The following is a 20,371-nucleotide window of genomic DNA, read 5'->3' as shown; positions in this document are numbered from 1 at the left end:
TTTCTGGGATGGCAGGATGAACTTAAGTGGATCTGAAAGGAGGGATTCAGATCTGGGCAGAAGATTTCTTTTTTCTTTCTTTCTTTCTTTTTTTTAATTAAGAGAGAGTGCACAAGTACAAACAGGAAGTGGGGGGTAGGGGGAGGGAGGGGCAGAGGAAGAGAGAGAAAGAGAAAACACGGGGCTTGATCTCATGACCCTGAGATCATGATCTGGAGCCGAAATCAAGAGTCAGATGCTTAATCCAATGAGCCACCCAGGCGCTCCTGGGCAGGAAGATTTCTAAGGGGAACTTCGTCACAGTAAGGTGAAAAAAGGTAGATTTTGGACAGGATGAATGGCACTTGTTTTTTTTTGTTGTTGTTGTTTTGGTTTTTTAAATTTCTCTTTTTGTTTTTAATTTATTTGACAGAGAGAGAGAGATCACAAGTAGGCAGAGAGGCAGGCAGAGAGAGAGGGAGAAGCAGGCTCCCCCTGAGCAGAGAGCCCGATGGAGGGCTCGATCCCAGGACCCTGGGATCATGACCTGAGCTAAAGGCAGAGGCCTAACCCACTGAGCCACCCAGGGGCCCGATGAACAGCACTTGTAAAGCCTTGTGTCTTGTGTTGGTAGGTGCAATGTACTGGGTGAGTTCATAGAGTCTGGAGCCTGCTGCCTGGACATGAATGCTGACTTTAGGAAAATTGTTCAGCCTCTCTGAGCCTCAGTTTCATCATCTCCAAAACTGTGATCATAATAGCATCCATCCCATGGAGCTGTCGTAAGTGTTAAATGAAGTTAATGCATGCCAGGTGTTGAGTGCTGTTAGGAAACTGTGATGAGACCCCAGAAGGCAGCATTAAAGCCCATGGCTGTGATTTTGAGTGAGACAGGGGGCCTCACGCCTCTGATCAAGGCTTCTGAAGCTTTATGATGTCCTAGGAGGTCTATCCAGGAAGGAAAAACAAAGAAGAGCTCTTCTCCCAATGCTAACTCCAGAGCTCTCACTTATGCCATTTCAGCCCTGGATGATGCCTAGAATAAGGACAAGAGACACCATTCTCAACAGCATCGGGATATCCCGAATCCATTAGAGGCATGGCTCTGTCACAAACTGAATCCCCACCTTTAAGGAGAAAAATATTGCTTTTTACAAATTACTATTTTTAAAAACCGAGGCATCATCACACATCAGAAATCATACATGCCAATTCAGACGTTCTGATGAATACACACACCCACGTAATGACCACCCCAATGAAGACAGAGAACACACACAGCCTAGAAAGTTCCTTGGTATCCCCTTCCAGCTCATTCCCCTCCCTCCTCCAGAGGTAACTTCTCTTCTAATTTCCTACTTTGTAGTTTGGTCTTGCCTATGAAAAGTCACCTTCTGTTAGGTTCGAGCGGTTCTCAACCAGGAACATCAGGAGGAGCGTGTGTGTGTGTGTGTGTGTGTGTGTGTGTCACACTGGGATGGGCATACTGACATCTGAAGGGTACAGATGCTACTAATACCCTACAATGGACAGGACAAGTCCCGCAACAAAGAATTATGTGGCTTCAACGGTCAACAGCCCTGAGATTAGAGTTAACCCCACCACCGTGACAACTTCTGACATGGGAAGCTACACCCCAGATGTCTGCATCACAAACCACTTTTGTCTGTAGTCCCAAAGAGGACACTCTGGCCCTGAAACAATGAACCTGAGCAGCAGGACCTAATGTAACATCTCACCACCACTGTGAGCAACAGATGGAAATTCCACCCCATTTGCTCATACAGACTAGGGTTTGAATCCCGATGGGGCCACTCATGCTGTTGTGTCTGAGGGCAACTTCCACCACCTCTCTAGTCTTTAAAATGTTTTCAACTGTAGGGGCACCAGGGTGGCTCAGTCAGTTAGGCATCAAAATCTTGATTTTGGCTCAGGTCATGATCTCAAGGTTTATAAGATTGAGCCCTGCCTTGGGCTTGTGCTGGGCACGGAGCCTGCATTAAGATTCTCACTCACTCTCTCCCAATCTCCCACTGCACCCCCTTCTCTTATTTAAAAAAAAAAAAAGAAAAGTATTCAACTGTAAACTGTGATTCTTTTAGTGTAAGAATCAAATAAAAGAATTAATCTGGCCAGCAGCAATCCATGGTAGGAGCTCTATAAATGAGTTCTCATCCCCAAATTTCTTGGACACTCCTGGGGCAAACGCTTTCTGCTTTGACATCTCCAAGGATCCAGAAAATTCTGTTTCCCTGTTTTTTGATCTGGACCACACAGCCCCAAGTCCCAGGAAAGGATGGAGAAAAGGAGTAAAGCATCGAAGGATTCTGGACTTACCAACAGGGGAGATCCACGAGTCACCCAAAGCGACGCCGGCAAAGTTGCACTGGATGGTCCCTTGCTGAATGGCCTGAAAGAAGAGCCCAGAAACATCCTTGCCAAGGAAACCCAGAGACCTCTGTCCCTTCTTCAGCAGGAGCGAGCCAAGCCTTTATGCACCACCTTTCCCGAGCACAGAAAACTTCTGCGCATCCTTTCTAAGACTCTCTGGTATCCAAAGACCTAAGAGACCCAGTGGAGAACCAGAGTAACTCTTTCCTGCTGCCATTTGCAAAATGAGGAAGAACCGCTCGAGTTTCTCTCTACTGTTTTCATAAGAGTGTTGGCAGGATGTGCATGGGGTCTGGTGTGGCCCTAGCTTCTTTCCAAGGGTCACTGGCACTCTTTCCCCTGAGGTCTGGGATCCTTCACAAGGTGCTGGGGTAGGGAGGACGTGGGTACAGGTCACTGTCCACATGGCAGCTGCTGAAGGGGTGGCGGTCCTCCTCAGGAGGTCTTTGAGGGAGGGAGGGATGCCTCAGAACTATACTATCATTTGTATAAAAATGAGAAAAGAAGAATATCAAGTGGACCCGTGAACATAGGGTAGGAACAGCACAAGTCTAGTTACACACAGATTTTTTCCAACAAATACAATACAGTAATGTAAATATATTTCTCTTAAGTTCTTCTTAATAGCATTTCCTTTTCTAGCTTACTTCACTGTAAGAATACAGTATATAATATACGTAGAATACAGTATATAATATACGTAACATACTTTATGTTCTCAGCAAGGCTTCTGGTCAACAGGAGGCTATTAGTAGTTAAGTTCTGGGAGAGTCAAGTTATATTTGGATTTTCCATAGTCCTACTTATATGAGAAAATGAATCACTGGTACACACCTAAAACTAATTTAACATTGTGTGTCAACTGTACTCAAACAAACCAACAAAAAAATGTGTTTGAAAAAGATGTATGTGGGGCACCTGACCTATTATAATATATGCTATCCAAAACTTTTTTTTTTTAAAGATTTTATTTATTTGACACAGAGAGAGAGAGAGAGATCACAAGTAGGCAGAGAGACAGACAGAGAGAAGGGGAAGCAGTCTCCCCGTTGAGCAGAGAGCTGATGTGGGGCTCGATCCCAGGACTCTGAGATCATGACCTGAGTTGAAGGCAGAGGCTTAACCCACTGAGCCACCCAGGTGCCCCTCTTTTTTTTTTTTTTTTTTTTAAAATTTTATTTATTTGACAGAGAGAGAGACACAGCAGGGGGACAGGGAGAGGGAGAGGGAGAAGCAGGCTTCCTGCTGAGCAGAGAGCCTGATGCAGGGCTTCATCCCAGGACCCTGAGACCATGTCCTGAGCTGAAGGCAGGCACTTAATGACTGAGCCATGCAGGTGCCCCTGCTACCCAGAACTTTTACCTTGAATATATATTAGACCTTTGTATCTAACTTACAGTTTCATAGGAAATACAATAGAGAGAAAAATAAGCTAAATAAAAAAACACAATGAAGAGGTTACCAGACAAATCCAGAAAAGGAGACAAGCCATGGTCTGGTTTCTTCACCAAATCAGTCATAATAAAGGAGCTGCACTAGATGAAAACAGACGTTAGGGACACCGCAGCCAGATGTAATTCCTGCATCTGGTTTGAACAATGGCTTAGACTAACTGGCTATCAAGGACACGCTGCGATCATTAATATTTGAGACGACTATCTGAGATGAAAAAGTACTGAAATGGGAAGGTGAGGACTAGCGACTGAAGAAAGAAGGCTGTAGACATTATGCCCAAGATGATCTCATAATGGTTTAAAAAGCGTTTTATTACAGTGCAGGAGCGGATGTAAAGGCTATCCACTAAGGTGCTGGGGGGGCTCTCCACCTGGTGGGAAGGTGACGTTTTAAGCCTTAGTTTGTGCTTGCTGTATTTTCTAATTTTCTGTTATGCACATATACTATTTCTTATGAAGGTTCATTTTTTAAACAGAACTAATGAATCTTAAAAAAGTAAAGGTCGAGGCACCTGGGGGGCTCAGTGGATTAAGCATCTGCCTTCGGCTCAGGTCATGATCTCGGGGTCCTGGGATCACGCCCCGCATCGGGCTCTCTGCTCAGCGGGGAGCCTGCTTCCCTTCCTCTCTCTCTGCCTGTCTCTCTGCCTACTAGTGATCTCTCTCTGTCAAATAGATAAATAAAATCTTTTTTAAAAAAAGTAAAGGTCCTATGAGCTCACTGGAAACAAACTGGAACACCGCAGGGGACAGGAGAAAATGTGGCGAAACTTTCCCCTCTGTCCCACATGCGACCTCCTGCTCACCGGTCAGCCACAGTTCACATGGCACATACCTTAAACCCTTCCTTTGCTCTCACAAGCTTATACACACACACATATATAAAGAGGCATCCATTCTTTTTTTTTTTTTTAAAGATTTTATTTGTTTATTTGACAGAGAAAGATCACAAGCAGGCAGAGGCAGGCAGAGAGGAGGAAGCAGGCTCCCCGCCGAGCAGAGAGCCCGATGCGGGGCTCGATCCCAGGACCCTGAGATCACGACCCGAGCCAAAGGCAGCGGCCCAACCCACTGAGCCACCCAGGCGCCCCAAGAGGCATCCATTCTTTATGACGACTGCAAATATTTCCCACGGAAAGATACACTTCCTTTACTTAACTAATCCTCTAGGGACAACCACTGACCTTGTTTTCAGTCGACGGGCACTGTAAGCAATAGTGAATTAAACATCCTCTGACTTGGGGCGCCTGGGTAGCTCAGTCAGTTAAGTGTCTGACTCTTGGTTTTGGCCCAGGTTGTGATCTCAAGGTTTTAGGATTGACCCCCATGCTGGGCTCCATGCACAGTGCAGAGTCTGCTTAAAACATTCTTCTTCTCCCTCTGCTCCCCCACCACCCCACACTCTCACTGACTCTCTCTCGCTCAAATAAATAAATAAATGTATGTTAAAAAAAAAATCCTCTGACACACACACATGTAAGAATTCCCAAGGACAGGGGTGCCTGGGTGGTTCAGTGGGTTAAGCCTCTGCCTTTGGCTCAGGTCATGATCTCAGAGTCCTGGGATCGAGCCCCGCATCAGGCTCTCTGCTCAGCAGGGAGCCTGCTTCCTCCTCTCTCTCTCTGCCTGCCTCTCTGCCTACTTGTGATCTCTGTCTGTCAAATAAATAAATAAAATCTTAAAAAAAAAAAAAAAAAAAAGAATTCCTGGTTCCTGGAACTGAAACTATTGGGTCCAAGGGCATACAAACTTTAAAAGCTGACAAAGACTGACAAATTGCCCTTTTATTTATTTATTTTTAAAAATTTTATTTATTTATTTGACAGAGAGAGAGACAGACAGAGAGCACAGGCAGGCAGAGTAGCAGGCAGAGAGAAAGAGGGAGAAGCAGGCTCCCCGCTGAGCAGGGAGCCCAATGCGGGACTTGATTCCAGGACCCTGGCATCATGACCTGACCTGAAGGAGTCACTTAACCAACTGAGCCACCCAGGAACGCACCCCCCGCCCAATTTCCACCAAAAGTGCAGGAGAGCACTTATTTCCCTGACTTCTTACCAAAACTGGGTGTCACCAATATTTAAATATTTATAAGTCTTATAGATTTGGCTACTAACAAAAGTTGAGCATTTGTCTTATGTTCATGGCTGTTTGCATTTTTTCTATAAACGGCTTATTTATATTTGCCTATTTGCTACTAGCATATTGTCCTGGTTTATGGTTATCGATATGAATACTTTTTCTATCATATATTTGTACACATATACATCTTTTGAAATTATCTATGGAACTCTCAAGTTTAAATCTGCATGGGGTCTAAATATGCCAACCTCATTCTTTTTGGCTTTGGGTGTTCCATCCTATAGAGCTTCAGGGGCTCAGTCAGTTGTGTCCAACTCTTGATTTAGGCTCAGGTCAGGATCTCAGGGTTGTAAGATGGAGCCCCATGTTGAGTTCTGTGCTGGGCATGGAGTCTGCTTAAGATTCTCTCCCTCCCTCCCTCTGGCCTACCTCCTTCTCTGGCTCACGTTCTCTCTCTCTAAATCATCATCATCATCATCATCATCATCATCTAAAAATTAAAAGAAAATTAAGATAATGAAGGAAAGCCTCAGGTTCTCTTACAGTTTTGGTTTTTATGCTTAGATTTTTTTTTATGTTTAGATTTTTTTTTTTTTTTAAGATTTTATTTATTTATTTGACAGACAGAAATCACAAGGAGGCAGAGGCAGAGAGAAGGAAGCGGACTCCCTGCAGAGCACAGAGCCCGATGCGGGGCTCGATCCTAGGACCCTGGGATCATGACCTGAGCCGAAGGCCGAGGCTTTAACCCGCTGAGCCACCCAGGTGCCTCTTATGTTTAGATTTTATTTTTTTTTAAGATTTTATTTATTTATCAGAGAGAGAGAGGGGGAGAGAGCGAGCACAGGCAGACAGAATGGCAGGCAGAGGCAGAGGGAGAAGCAGGCTCCCCACCGAGCAAGGAGCCCGATGCGGGACCCGATCCCAGGACGCCGGGACCACGACCCGAGCCGAAGGCAGCTGCCCAACCAACTGAGCCAACCAGGCGTCCCTTATGTTTAGATTTTTAATCTTGAACTGATATTTTATCAAAGAAAGAATTCCACATGATGGTTTTTCAAAGTGAGAGCCATTTGTTTCCATACCATTCACTGAGTATCCTATCTGCTGCCCAATGATTTGAAATGCCATCTTATCATCGCGTATGATCATGCCATATGATCATATGCACGACACATATATGTTACTTACAGACACATATATACACATCATATCCTGCTACATTTAATCCGTTAGTCTGCTGCTGTGCTAGTACCACATTGGTTTACTTGCTGTAGCTTTCTTTTTTTAATTAAAATTAATTACTTTCTTTGATAGAGAGAGACACAGCGAGAGAGGGAACCCAAGCAGGGGAGTGGGAGAGGGAGAAGCAGGCTTCCCACTGAGCAAGGAGTCCAATGCAGGGCTCAATCCCAGGACACTGGGATCATGACCTGAGCTGAAGGGAGATGCTTCACAACTTAGCCACCCACGCACCTCATGGTGTAGCTTTCTTTATAGCCTGTTCCACATCTGTTAGGGCAACCTTCACTGTTCTCTTTGAAACCTTTTGTGGTTATTACAGACTTTATTCAAGGTCCCACTCAAAGTATATTCAATATCAGGTGATACAGAAAGGAACACAATCAGTTTTTGTCTGAAATCAAAACAACAGTCCTCTCCCCCGTTACCTTATAAAGTTCTAGACCAATGCCGGCTGCCATTTTTCCTCCGTAGGACTCTGAGAAAATGTAGAATGGAATCGTCTAGCAAGAAAAGGGATTTACAAAGAATTAAATATGCTGAATGCCTTTTTTTCCCCCACATGAATTAATTTCACATTTCTACTGCATGTAATGGCCAGACAAATCTCTTTTCTTGGTCTTTTCCTCCATATTAAGCTCAAAACCACTTTTAGAGATGACAGAAACAAAAGGCCACAACCTGCTCTTGGGTGCAGAAAGGTTTTCTCTGATAACAGCTGGACATTGAACTTCTGGGGAAATCGAAGTTAATTCAGATGGCTACAGCAGTGTGACTGCTACCCCCTCTGCTTAGCCATCCCCGAGTCACTGTTCACCTGAAATTCCTTGTGGCAATCGAAGAAAGTCTTCAGGAGAACCATCATGTCTGACGCCACGGTGGCGAGGTCTTTGGCATACGCGTCACTCCTGTTCACGTAACTGAACCCAGTGCCCACCGGGTTATCCACGAATAGGAGACTGGCCGACTGGAGCTACACGTCACACAGGAAAGTCAAGTGGTACAGTTAGTCACCAACTGTCTCTCCACCATCTATTTAAAATTTATTTTTATTTTATTTTATTTTTTTATTTCCACCATCTTCTATGCACTTGAACCCAGGCATATGAAAATATCAGTGAATTTATAATCCTACTGCTAAAGGGATTTTAAAAAATAATAAGGGACAGGACAGGTGCCTGGCTGGCTTAGTCAGTAGAGCTTGCAACTCCTGACCTCAGGGTTGGGAATTCAAGCCCCACACTGGGCCTGGAGCCTACTTTAAGAAAATAAATAAGAAGGGCCAGGAACATAGACTACTAAGGCAAAGAAAAGCAAAGGAGAGAAGAGGTATGTCCATATACACAGGGACCAAAGCATCCTAGCTGTCACTTTCACACAACACAGTGTCTTAAATGTAATCCGTGAGCTCAGGTAGGACCACACAGTGTCAGCAGGAGCCATGGCTCAAAGCAGAGACAGTACATCCCAGGTCTGAACATCACCCATCAGTTTTTTTCAAGATGAATCCAATTTCCACACCAGTCTGGCCTCCAGAACACCATGAGCACAGAACTTATCCTAATACCTTTTCCAGAAGCTCAGGGCTATAGACTCTTCTGTCTGGAAGGATCATCCCTGGTGACACAGTCCAGCCATGTCCTTTACCGATCAGGGAATTAAAGTCGAGAAAAGACCCAGGACTTGTCCAAGGAAGGTCACAAAGCTGGACAAATAATAGCAGCACCAGCACTCGGGCCTGGCCTCCTCACTTCTCATTCAGACTCTGCTAAGTTGTACTACACTTGGAGTTCTGGAAAACTTGTGAACGAGTTTATTTTTTTTTTTAATATTTTATTTATTTTACTTGACAGAGAGAGATTACAAGTAGGCAGAGAGGCAGGCAGAGAGAGAGAGAGGAGGAAGCAGGCTCCCTGCTGAGCAGAGAGCCCGATGCGGGACTCGATCCCAGGACCCTGAGATCATGACCTGAGCCGAAGGCAGCGGCCTAACCCACTGAGCCACCCAGGCGCCCTGGACGAGTTTATTTTTATTTGCCACCAGTGTGGCACTGAGCTACTACACATGGGAGTGATATTTCAGTCAGAAGCAAGTTCTGGAATGTTCCCAGGCCAAGGGAACAGCATGTGCAAAGACCCTGAGGCAAAGGTAAACTGCACTTGAGGGAGACGGACAAAGAGAATCCAAGGACTCCGAGGGAACCTTGAGGAAGAGGCGGTCCCGCACTGAGTTTTGAATGATAGACATGAGTATGGGAAGGCAGGAGAGAGTGAGGGGCCAAAGGAACGAGGTCCACGCCAAGGAACTGGCCAAGCAGAGGCCTGAAGGGAGGATGTACAAAGACAGATGTTGGGACATGGGGCAGGAGACAAGCAGAGACCAGCTTATGCCCAGGAATCTGATCTTTTGGGAATTGGAAGATATTAAACTAAGGAACGAATTGCATCAGAGAGGTGCTCTGAAAGCAGCCACTAGAGAGGATGGGAAAGGGAGGGAGGAAGAATGTTAACAACGCGTGGGGGTCTAACATAGAGTCACCAGGTGACCCCGCCACTCCACTTTGAGGTAGATCCCCCCCCCCAAAACCAAAAACAGGAACTCTTATGAATGTTTGAGCCCCAGAGTCCCCTGCACTCGTCATCAGAGCCAAAGGATGGAAACAACCCAGTTGTCCATCAACAGATGGAGAGACAGACAGAATGTGGTCCATCCATACGACAGAACATTATTCAGCCGTACAAAAGGGGCTCTAGTGGCACACACGACATGGATGTACCATCCATGGTAAATATCACGAGACGTGAAGGAAGCCACACACCAAAGGCCACATACTGTATGACTCCATAGTTACAAGATGGCTTACCCAGCCAAGTCTACAGAGACGAAGGTTGAAGAGTGGTGGCCTAAGGAGAGACTAGTGCTTAATAGCTAAGGGGTATGTGGTTTTCTGGGATGGGAGGGTAGTGAAAATGTTCTGAAATTAGCCATGGTAACGGTTGTAAAACTGAATATACTGAAAGCCACTGAATCATACACTCTCAATGGGTGAGTCGTATGGTGTGTGAATTTTATTTCAACAAGGCTTTATTTTAAGAATTCATTTTTCGGGGTGCCTAGGTGGCTCAGTTGGTAAGGCATCTGCCTTCGGCTCAGGTCATGAACCCAGGGTCCTGGGATCAAGCTCTGCGTCAGACTCTGTGCTCAGAGGGGAGCCTGCTTCTCCCTCTGCCCCTGCTCGTGCTCTCTCTCTCTCTCTCTCAAATAAATATAATCTTTTAAAAAAATAAATTCATTTTTAGGTAAAACTGATTGGACGAGCAGGGTGAGGGGTAGGGGAAGAAAAGGATGGCTCTCTGGTTTGGTACAGGCACTTGACGGGATGGTGGGACCATTCGCCACAGCAAGGAACAATGGAGTTGACTGGTTTTGTGGGTGGGCAGTCTGGTGTACTAATGACTATAGTTTGGGGTATGTTGAATAGGGAATTATGAGAGACATTCACGTGGAGACATCCCAGAAGCAAACAGAGAAAAGTTCTGGGGCAAAAGGTTCTGAGCTAGAGATAAGGACTTAGGAGTCATCACCTTCTATGTGTGATTAAAGCAGTTTGAGAGGACAGGGCTGCCTGGAGAACACACGGAAGAGAAAGTTACCAAGGACAGAGTTCGGGACACAGAGTACGAAGCAAAAAAGTCCATGAAAAGAATCCCATGAAGGATCTGCCAGACTTGGGACTGGGAAGCCAGCAGGGCCCTGGGGACAGGCGCTCCAGCAGAGTTATGGGGAGAAAGTGAAGTGGGTTAGGACAGGGCTGCCCAGCCTCGTCACGTCACGGCGACAGAGGAGATTTGCGTATCCCGTCCTGGGGCTACTATGCACTGCGTTCCCTAGCACCCACTCTCCCCTGCCCCCAGCCCCAGCCCCCAGCCCAGAAAGCTCCAAGTGAAGGCATAAATAGGAGGTGAAGACTCGAGCAGTGAACAGAGGCACACCTCATTTTACTGTACTTTCTATAAATCGAAGGTCTGCATGTAGCCCCGCCTCGAGCAAGTCTACCGGCACCATTTTCCCAAAAGCACCTGCTCATTTCATGTCCCTGGGCCACATTTTGGTAATTCTTGCAAGGTTTCAAACTGTTTCATTATTACTGTACTTCTTACAGCGCTCTTTAACCAGTGATTACCACTCACGGAAAGCTCAGATGATGGCTAGCACTTTTTAGCAATAGAGCCCTTCTTCATTAAGGTATATACATTGTTTTTTCACACATCACTTCAGTGCTCATGGAACAGACCACAGTATAGTGTAAGCATAACTTGTATATGCCCCAGGAAGTAAAAAAATTCATCTGACCCACTTTACCGTGGGGGTCCAGAACGGAACCCAGAGTATCTCCAAGGTATGCCTATATAAAGAATTCTTTAAGAAAGGGAGGGAGCTTCAGGGATTGGTGTGATAGGCTGGGGAAAACCTGTGCATGTCTGTATCCCAGGGAGATGAGAGTCTAGAGACAGCACAAGGACAGGGAAAGGTAGTAACTGTCTGAATAGAAGCCTGGAGGAAGGGACACCGGCAGAGAGGAGGCCACATGTTGTTCTGAGATGGGGAGGAGGCTAGAAAGGGGTAGAGAGGTCAAACCTTACTAGTAAGGATGGGAGCAGCTGGTCGCAGGGGATAGCTCTGTTCTCCTGGGCAGGCAGGGAGGGGAGTGGAGTTGCAGCGCACAGCGGAGGCGGCCCCCCCTAAGGCCCAGCAAAGCCCACAGCCAGGCGACAGCCCCATCCCGCCAACACTGCCGTGTTGCCCACCAGGACTGGACACTTGGGAGTAGGAGCCAAGCAGGCAGACAGTGGGAGGGACCCACGCTTGGGGGTGGCAGGGCTACTCCAGGAGAAGGATGAAGGAGCCAGGGGTTGAACAGAGAGGGGTTAGGGCAAAAAGTGAGACTAAGAATGAGGGAGGGAGGGTGCCAGAACTGGAGGCACACCAGAAAGGCTGAGGACAAGGGGTCTGAGGTCCTGAGGGAGTCAAGAAGCAAGGCAGGTGAGGGGAGAGGGGACAGGACTTGGGGGTTGTGGCTGGAGGCAGGGACCCTACAGTTGGACCACGGAGATGGCCAAGATGTGGGAAGTGAGGAGGTCCAAGCTGTCAGCTAGAATAGGCTTCTGCTGCCAAGTGGAGAGAAAGGTCAGGGATGTGGGAAGGCGAGAGAGGAAGCCTGTGGCAAGTAGGCACGGCCCCAGGGCACACGGGAAAAGGGACTGGACAGGATGGCTAGACTTGTGATCCCACCCAGAATGGGTCAGGCCGGGTGGGGCTGAGCCCTGGGGAGGCCAAAGGGCACTTGCAGTTAGGGGCTGTGCTCACGGTACCCAGGAGCTTCTTCGTGGTTTGAGATCACTATCAAGGGGCCCAATCTCCTCGAAATTTCCAAATCCAGTGCTGGAACCACCCGGGCCACCCTGTGGAAGAGAAAATAAACAAAAATAAACCCAGAGAAAAAACATGGGTCAAATCATCATTACGACAACGACCACATTCACGACAACAACATATGATTTAGCGATGGCTGGGGCAACGTTATACCAAAGATCAACTCTGTCTGGACCAACAAAGCCCCCTCCTAACTGCTCAAGCCTTCTTAAAGGGAAAAGAACCAGGGACATCTGGCTGGCTGAGTCCACAGGGCCCGCAACTCGACTCTGGTTTGTGAGTTTGAGCCCCATGTTGGGTGTAGAAAGTACTTGAAAATAAAATTAAAATTAGGGCATCTGGGTGGCTCAGTCGGTTAAGCAGCTGCCTTCGGCTCAGGTCATGATCCCAGGGTCCTGGGATCGAGTCCTGCATAGGGCTCCTTGCTCAGCAGGGAGCCTGCTTCTCTCTCCACCTCTGCCTGCTTGTGCACTTGTGCTCTCTCTCTCTCTCTCTGACAAATAAATAAATAAAATCTTTTTTAAAAAATTAAAATAGTAAATAAGCGAATAAATAAATAAATAAAGTAAATGGAAAGATGTGGCCATAGAGCCCCAGAGGGAACTTTCCTACTTCCAATCCTCTGAGGTTGAACCCTGGCCTGCCATGGGGTCACTGACCTTCAAAACACCTCGTCCGTCCTCTCTCATTTCCAAGATGAGCAGTAAGGGCCAGGGAAGGCACAGGGCAATGCGGGGTCTGCCAGGCCCAGACCTGGGGCCCTGTGACTCTCCATCCCACCACCCTCTCCTCAGTGTCCCTGCGGACCGACAAGGGATACAGACTTGATCACATGGATCCCCAGGATAGAATTTAGCAAATGCAAAAGTCCCAGAGCAGGGAGGACCCAATACTGTTGTGTACCCAGGACGAAGGGTGGGGCAGGACTGTGACCAGAGCTGGGTGCTGGGGCCCAACCATGAGAGGTGGGAGGTCCTGTGGGTTGTGAGGGGCTAAGTGAGGGAGGGAGGCCCTTCTGGAGATAATCAGGGGAAAGCATGGTCAGTGCTCTTCTGGACAACGTCTTGGGGGCCAGCTGAGCTGAGGGGATAGGCCTCAAATAAAAGGATACTGCCTCCCCATACATGAGCAAGACAGATAGGAAAGAGAGACACAAACATGGAAGGAACAACTCTGGCAAAATAGAAGCCAGGGCTCTGTACAGGGAAATCTAAAGGAAAAAAAAAAAAGTCAGGGAGCCTGGGGAGCTCAGTCAGTTAAGCAACTGCCTTCAGCTCGGGTCGTGATCTTGGGGTCCTGGGTTTGAGCCCCACATTGGGATCCCTGCTTTGCGGGGAGTCTGCTTCTCCCTCCGCCTGCTGCTTCCCCTGCTTGTGCACTTTCTCTCTCTGTCAAATAAATAAATAAAAATCTTAAAAAAAAAAGAGAGAGAGACAACATAGGGTCACGGTTCAGGGGTAACTGGAAGAGCCCAGCAGGGAAAGACTGTACGAAAGTACGCAATGATTTGAACCTACACCTAAATATTATAGAGCTGGGTGGCTATAAATACCTCTAATTATATGCCCTCTGTATCTTAGGTTTTCCTAATAGTGTGGTAAGACGCCCACCAGCCAGAGGCGTAGCTCATCGCAGCGATGCCTGTAACAGTGAAAGGATGTACCTCCAGCGTCCCTCACTTGGGAACAGGTTAGTAAATTATGACACATCTACAAGACAGACTTGAAATGGCCATTTAGAACCATAAACTATAGGAAACTGTGTGGCAACACTGAAAAATGCTTATAATGCAACACGCAGTGAATTAAGAGCAAGTGTGTATCCTCAGGTGAGCGCTGGGCCCCTTTCTCCTTGCTGACTAACTGGGAGACAGGGGGACAGCACCAGAGCGAAAGGAGTGAAGCTGGGAATCCTGGGAATCCTGGGATCCCTATTGGGATCTTCCAAATCCCAATTTCCTGTCCCGCTTTTGATAAGCTGTGGTTGTCGGCAGGTGACGACACTCCTTCCACTGTCCCCCCCCACCACGCCCCCACCCATGGCAACGAGAAACTGGCTGGAGGATGTTTCTGTTCTGCTTGAGAACATTCCACTGCAAAATCCTTTTTCCTCTGGAACTTTGGGATGGGGTGCTGTCATGGCCCAAGACTACCAGTGACTGAAATATGGGAAATGTGTCAGTAGATCAACCAAAAAAGGCTTCCATGACTTGCAAGTGTACCTAAAATAGCTCACTGCTCCACTCAGAATTACTTCACTCGGGCGACATGACCTCAAGTCTCAAGGCCCTACCCACAGAACGCAGTATGTGCATCGTCAGCAAGCTGCTAAAACAGATCTCCTTTTAATCTAAATTAATTATTTCTTCCCTAATCATAGTCTTTTTCCTTCTCCCATGAGGCTCTGAGGAAATGAAAGGCAGGCTGGTTAGCCAGCCTGTTGATAACCTTCACACAGTATCTCAGCTCAGAGGGTAACCCTAACCAAAGGTCACAAACTGGGCAGCCTGTGGGGGCCACGAAGAGTATGTACGGAGCAGAGAACTCAGCTGTGGACAGAGGGATCCCCTCCTCCAGAAGCTCCTGCCCTGTCTCACGGGGGGCCACGGCCACTCAGCTCTGGCAGAGCAGGGTCAGGCCCCAAGGGGGCCAAGTCTTCTGATTTTTGGAAAAAGGAAAGAAGTGTCTTAAATTTAAAATGTTGCCAGCTGGGGTGCCTGGGGGGCACCATCTGTGGTGCATCTGACTCTTGGTTTGGGCTCAGGTTGTGATCTCAGGATCATGAGCTCGAGCCCAAGCGGAGTCAGCCTGGGATTCTCTCCCTCTCCCTACCCCATCCCCCGAAATAAATAAATAAACCTTTAAAAAAAATCCTGGCAAGTAATTCAGACAGAACCACCACCTCACTCTACAATCAACCAAAGGGAAGGTTTGCAGCTTCTGGAACTGAAGAGTTTTTACATTCCTGAGAGCCCAGAAAGTGCCTTAGGGCAGCATGTGACAAAGGGGAGCGCCAGGCCTACACGCCAAGCACTTCTGCTTTCTGCTCTGACTCCATACATCAGCTTTCACTTGAGAGTAGAAAAAGTCCTGCTGATTAATAAAAAAGTTCAACACCCTCAAAATTCCTCAGACTAAAAAAACCAAAGCTCAGAAAACGGAAGTGGGCCCCATTCCTCCTCCCCCACCGCCCCTGCAGCCCGGGGTGGACAGAAGTTCCTGGGATACACACATGGGATCTTTCCTCAGACATCTTCCTATCTCTACCCTCAGGCTGGGCCTCACCTCCAGCCCCCAAGGAGACAGTTGTGATAATGCTACAAGAGAAAGGGCCCTCCCTACAAAGGGCTCCTCTGAGCTCTATTTCACCAGAAACGTCTGCAAGGGCTAGCTGAGGAGGCCAAGGCCAGGACACCAGCAGGGTGCTTGTGAATACTAACATTTTGGGAGAAAGTGACATCTGCACCCCATGGAGAGGAGCAGCAGGACACCTTCTTTATCCATGAGCAACCTGGAGCCCCATCCAGGCCATACGTCCAGTTTCTAGAGGCTGAAGCAGGAGCGCGTTCCTCCACCCCTCCCTAGAGCCTGGTCCTCTAGGTGGGTGTGGGCCACCTCTGGACAGGTATTGTAGGAGGGCAAGAAACAATCCTCTGCCTGCCCCCTAATGCCCTTCAACCAGCTTCCTGCCTTCCATCCTACAATCAGAGCTCGAGATCAAAAGGCAGGGCGCGCCTGGGTGGCTCACATGGTAAAGTGTCTGCCTTCGGCTCAGGTCATGATCCCGGGGTGCTGGGATCGAGTCCCGCATCGGGCTTCCTGCTCCTTGGGAGCCTGCTTCTCCCTCTGCCTCTCTCTCTCTCTTTCTGTCTCTCAAGAATAAATAAATAAAATCTTACAAAAAGAAGATTAAAAGGCAAACACACTCAGGGAGAAGGCTAGGGTGCAAGATTTAATACTAAGCTACACGAGGCAGAGTCCTTTCAAGATCAGCCTTTCTGCGGCCAAGGACTGGGAGAAGAGGAAGAGGAGGGCTGCTCAGGGTACCTCAGCCTTTGCTTGGGAACCTCTGAAAACATTTCTGTCAGCACAGAGTTGAATGTGAATTTAGAACTTCCACAAAGGCGTCCTGCCACTGACTGGGCTTAATATAGGAACACCCCTGCAAGGCTAGAACCCCTCACTCTCTGATCTGGCCCCCTTGGTATACCATAGCCTTTGCCTGCCTCGTTAGGACACCGAAGCCCCAAGCCTTGGCCACCCCGCACTGGGCACTGGATCAGATCAGTCCTTCACCGCTGAGCTGTGAGTCCTTAAGAGCAAGCAAAGTGGCAGGTAGGGAAAGCTGACCAGGCAGCCCAGCCACTGTTACCTGAAGCCACATGACGAGGGGCAGTTCTGAGAAGTTCTTGCAGGGATTAGTGGCATAATAGAGCCACCAGAACATGTAGGCATCCTTGCGAACAGTCACATAATTCCATACTTCCTTTCCCTCCTCTGCGGGCTGGTCCGTGGCCACTCCTGAAACAGAAGCACAACGTGATCTTCCTGAAGAATGTGTAATGTCCAGGTAAATTCTAAGCCCACAGAGATGGCCAAGATAAACTGGAGATGATTTGGTTTCTATTTTTAGGCCCTTTATTCACTCTAGTATATTGTAGAGATAAGGAAAAGCGCTTCATTTAGGATAAAGCAAACCAGGAGGGCCTGGGTGGCTCAGTCAGTTAAGCATCTGATACTAGATCTCAGCTCAGGTCCTGATACCAGGGTTGTGAGTTCAAGCCCTGCATCAGGCTCCAGGCTGAGCAGAGTCAGCTTTAGATTTTTTCCTTCTGCCCTTCCCACCCACTCTCTCTCGCTCTCTCCCTCTCTCTCTAATAAATAAATTTTTTTTTTTAAAGATTTTATTTATTTATTTGACAGAGAGAAATCACAAGTAGTCGGAGAGGCAGGCAGAGAGAGAGAGACGGAAGCAGGCTCCCTGCCGAGCAGAGAGCCCGATGCGGGACTCGATCCCAGGACCCTGAGATCATGACCTGAGCCGAAGGCAGCGGCTTAACCCACTGAGCCACCCAGGCGCCCTCTAATAAATAAATTTTTAAAAGATTTTATTTATTTATTTGACAGACAGAGATCACAGGTAGGCAGAGAGGCAGGCAGAGAGAGAGGAGGAAGCAGGCTCCCTGCTGAGCAGAGAGCCCAATGCGGGGCTCGATCCCAGGACCCTGAGATTATGACCTGAGCTGAAGGCAGAGGCTTTAACCCACTGAGCCACCCAGGCACCCCATAAATAAATCTTTAAAAAAAAAAAAAAAGGCAAACCAAACTTAATAGTGACATAGGAGGCTGGAGACTTTCACTTTTTCCTCCGCACCCCCTGTAATATTCTAATGTTTAACAGTAAGCATGAAACACTTTTTCTTTTTAAAGATTTTATTTATTTATTGGACAGACAGAGATCACAAGTAGGCAAAGGCAGGCAGAGAGAGAGAGAGGAGGAAGTGGACTCCCCACTGAGCAGAGAGCCCAATGTGGGGCTCAATCCCAGGACACCAGGATCATGACCTGAGCCCAAGGCAGAGGCTTTAACCCACTGAACCACCCAGGTGACCCAGCATGAAACATTTTTATAATTCTGTTTTAGAAAGACAGATTCACATTTCTGGAAAAAAAAGGAAAATTGCAAAATGCAAAATGCTGGCCTTTATATCTCACTTAATATATGATTAAAGAGGTATCCCAGATGAGAGGGACCAATATTCACTATCTTATGCTGGGGCAAGTGTTAGCTTTTGAGAAGGAGAAATAAAATGCAGGTCCCTACATGACACTATAAACCAAAATACATTTCAAGTGAATCAAGTATTTCAATTTTAAATTTTAGATATTAAAAATAATATAAAAATATAATTGAGGATGCCTGGGTGGCTCAATCGTTAAGCATCTGCCTTCGGCTCAGGTCATATCTCAGGGTCCTGGGATCAAGCCCATTAGGCTCTTTGCTCAGTGGGAAGCCTGCTTTTCCCTTTGCTTGCTGCTCCCCCTGCTTGTGTTCTCTCTTTCACTCACTCTCTCTTAAATAAATAAATAAAATCTTTAAAATACATATAGAAAATTGAATTTTTCTTAATCTCTGGAAGGGGAAGTGATATAAGCATACCCCAGAGACTATAAAGGAAAAGATCGACAGAGTTGAGAACAGAGAATTGTAATATTTTCTGTACAACAAAATTTATGTACATCAGAAATAAAATTAAAAGGCATACAACAATGATATGCAACAAATACAAAAAAGGGTGATTTTTCTTACTCATGTGGATCAATTTTGAAAAGGAAGAGCCTAATAGTCAAATGGGTGAAGGCTCTGAAGAAATAACTTATGAAAAGTAAATGTGAATGTCTGATAAGTATGTGAGAGAGCTAACATCACTAATACTCAGTTATGAAAATCAAACCAATATAAGGTCACACACAAAACAACTTTGCTTATGTGACAGATTAAAAAAATAATGACAGGTGCCCAATGACAAGGAGACAGGAGAGCAGTCCTCATCACTGCTGGAAAGCGTGCACACTGGCATCACTTTTGGGGAAGGCAGCTTGGGTTTGCAAATATCAAAAGAAAGATATTCCACAGATCAAAAGCCATATATATATATATATATATATATATATATATATATCCTTTAATCCCACAGCTCCAATTTTCCCTAGTTAACTCTGTAGCATCTGCAAAATATGTATCCAGAAAAAAATAGGTTCAATACATTTTCTACATCACCTTTGCTAAAGTAACAACTCTTGAGTTACTGTTCTTTTTCTCAAGTACCCGTCTGGGTAAAAGGCTGCCATTCAAAAATGATGAGAGGTGATCCTCCTTGAGGGGAGTTTCCTGCCTTCTACTTCCTCTTTTCTTAAATTTCTAGCCCCCATGACAAGGATAAGTACAAGAACTGGTCTCAAAAAGAAGGGAAGGGAGTAGAGGAGACGGGAGAAGTGAGAAGCAAGAAGAATGTAGATTAAGAAAACCAGAAGGTGGCTTGAGGAGCAAAACAGAGTGGCTAGATCATAGATGTGGTTGAAGATTGTACAAGTGACCTAAGATTACAGTGTCCTGGAAAATGACAGGTATGGTTCAGGTCCCTTTTCACTTAACCGATGGCCCTCCTCCCTTCCCTGGCAGTGACTGCTGTTAAAATGGGGGTGGGGAGGTGGGGGCAACGTATTTGACATTTCCCAGACCCAAACTGAAGGGCCAGATGATCCCGAGTTTACACAGGGTTAAGTCCAGAACTCTTAAGCACTCTGCGTTAAGATCACAAGGCCAGTGTGTGGCCAGTTCGAATTCTCAGATCTTGAATCAGACCACGGAACACTTTGCTGAAAGGCCAAAAATCGATCTGCAAGTCATCCTATTAAACGCGAGTTTGTTTTTGTCAAAAAGGATCGCAGTGAGGGGAGATATTATGCCGTCCGTTCTGATCAGGAGAGAAAGACCTCATCTCAGTGAAACGTCCCATTTGTGGCGGAGTTGGTATTTCTGGGTCCTTCGCCCCACACGTTTCCGCTCAAAATAAAAAGTCCTCATTAACCCCACTTAGCAGCCAATCACCGCAGGAAAAGGGAGGTGGACTTGGGATCGTGGAAACCTCATTGATCGGCAGTTTCCCCCAGTCATGTATTTTGCACAACTCCTTCTATCTCAGGGTAGGGAAGAGAGGAATACTAGACCACGCAGAGCCAGAAAGACGTAGAAAAAGCACTGGGCACTTAAAAAGAAGAAGAAGAAAAGGA

General features: G+C 46.8%; 1 protein-coding gene across 1 annotated transcript in view; it reads right to left on the bottom strand.

The window, feature by feature from the left end:
- The window catches only part of SCPEP1 (serine carboxypeptidase 1), a 33,353-nt gene that overhangs the window by 12,635 nt on the left and 347 nt on the right, over positions 1–20,371 (bottom strand). Inside the window, exons 2-6 of the mRNA XM_059150090.1 lie at positions 16,950–17,098; positions 12,518–12,607; positions 7,963–8,118; positions 7,574–7,648; positions 2,317–2,389 (exon numbers count right to left, since the gene is read on the bottom strand). Coding sequence (XP_059006073.1) covers positions 2,317–2,389; positions 7,574–7,648; positions 7,963–8,118; positions 12,518–12,607; positions 16,950–17,098 — 543 coding nt within the window. The remainder of the gene's footprint in view (positions 1–2,316; positions 2,390–7,573; positions 7,649–7,962; positions 8,119–12,517; positions 12,608–16,949; positions 17,099–20,371) is intronic.

The sequence above is a fragment of the Mustela lutreola genome, chromosome 15, assembly GCF_030435805.1.
Source record: "Mustela lutreola isolate mMusLut2 chromosome 15, mMusLut2.pri, whole genome shotgun sequence".
Classification (NCBI taxonomy): domain Eukaryota; kingdom Metazoa; phylum Chordata; class Mammalia; order Carnivora; family Mustelidae; genus Mustela; species Mustela lutreola.
The sequence above is the reverse complement of the archived record's forward strand: the minus strand, read 5'-3'. Positions and strand labels throughout refer to the sequence as shown.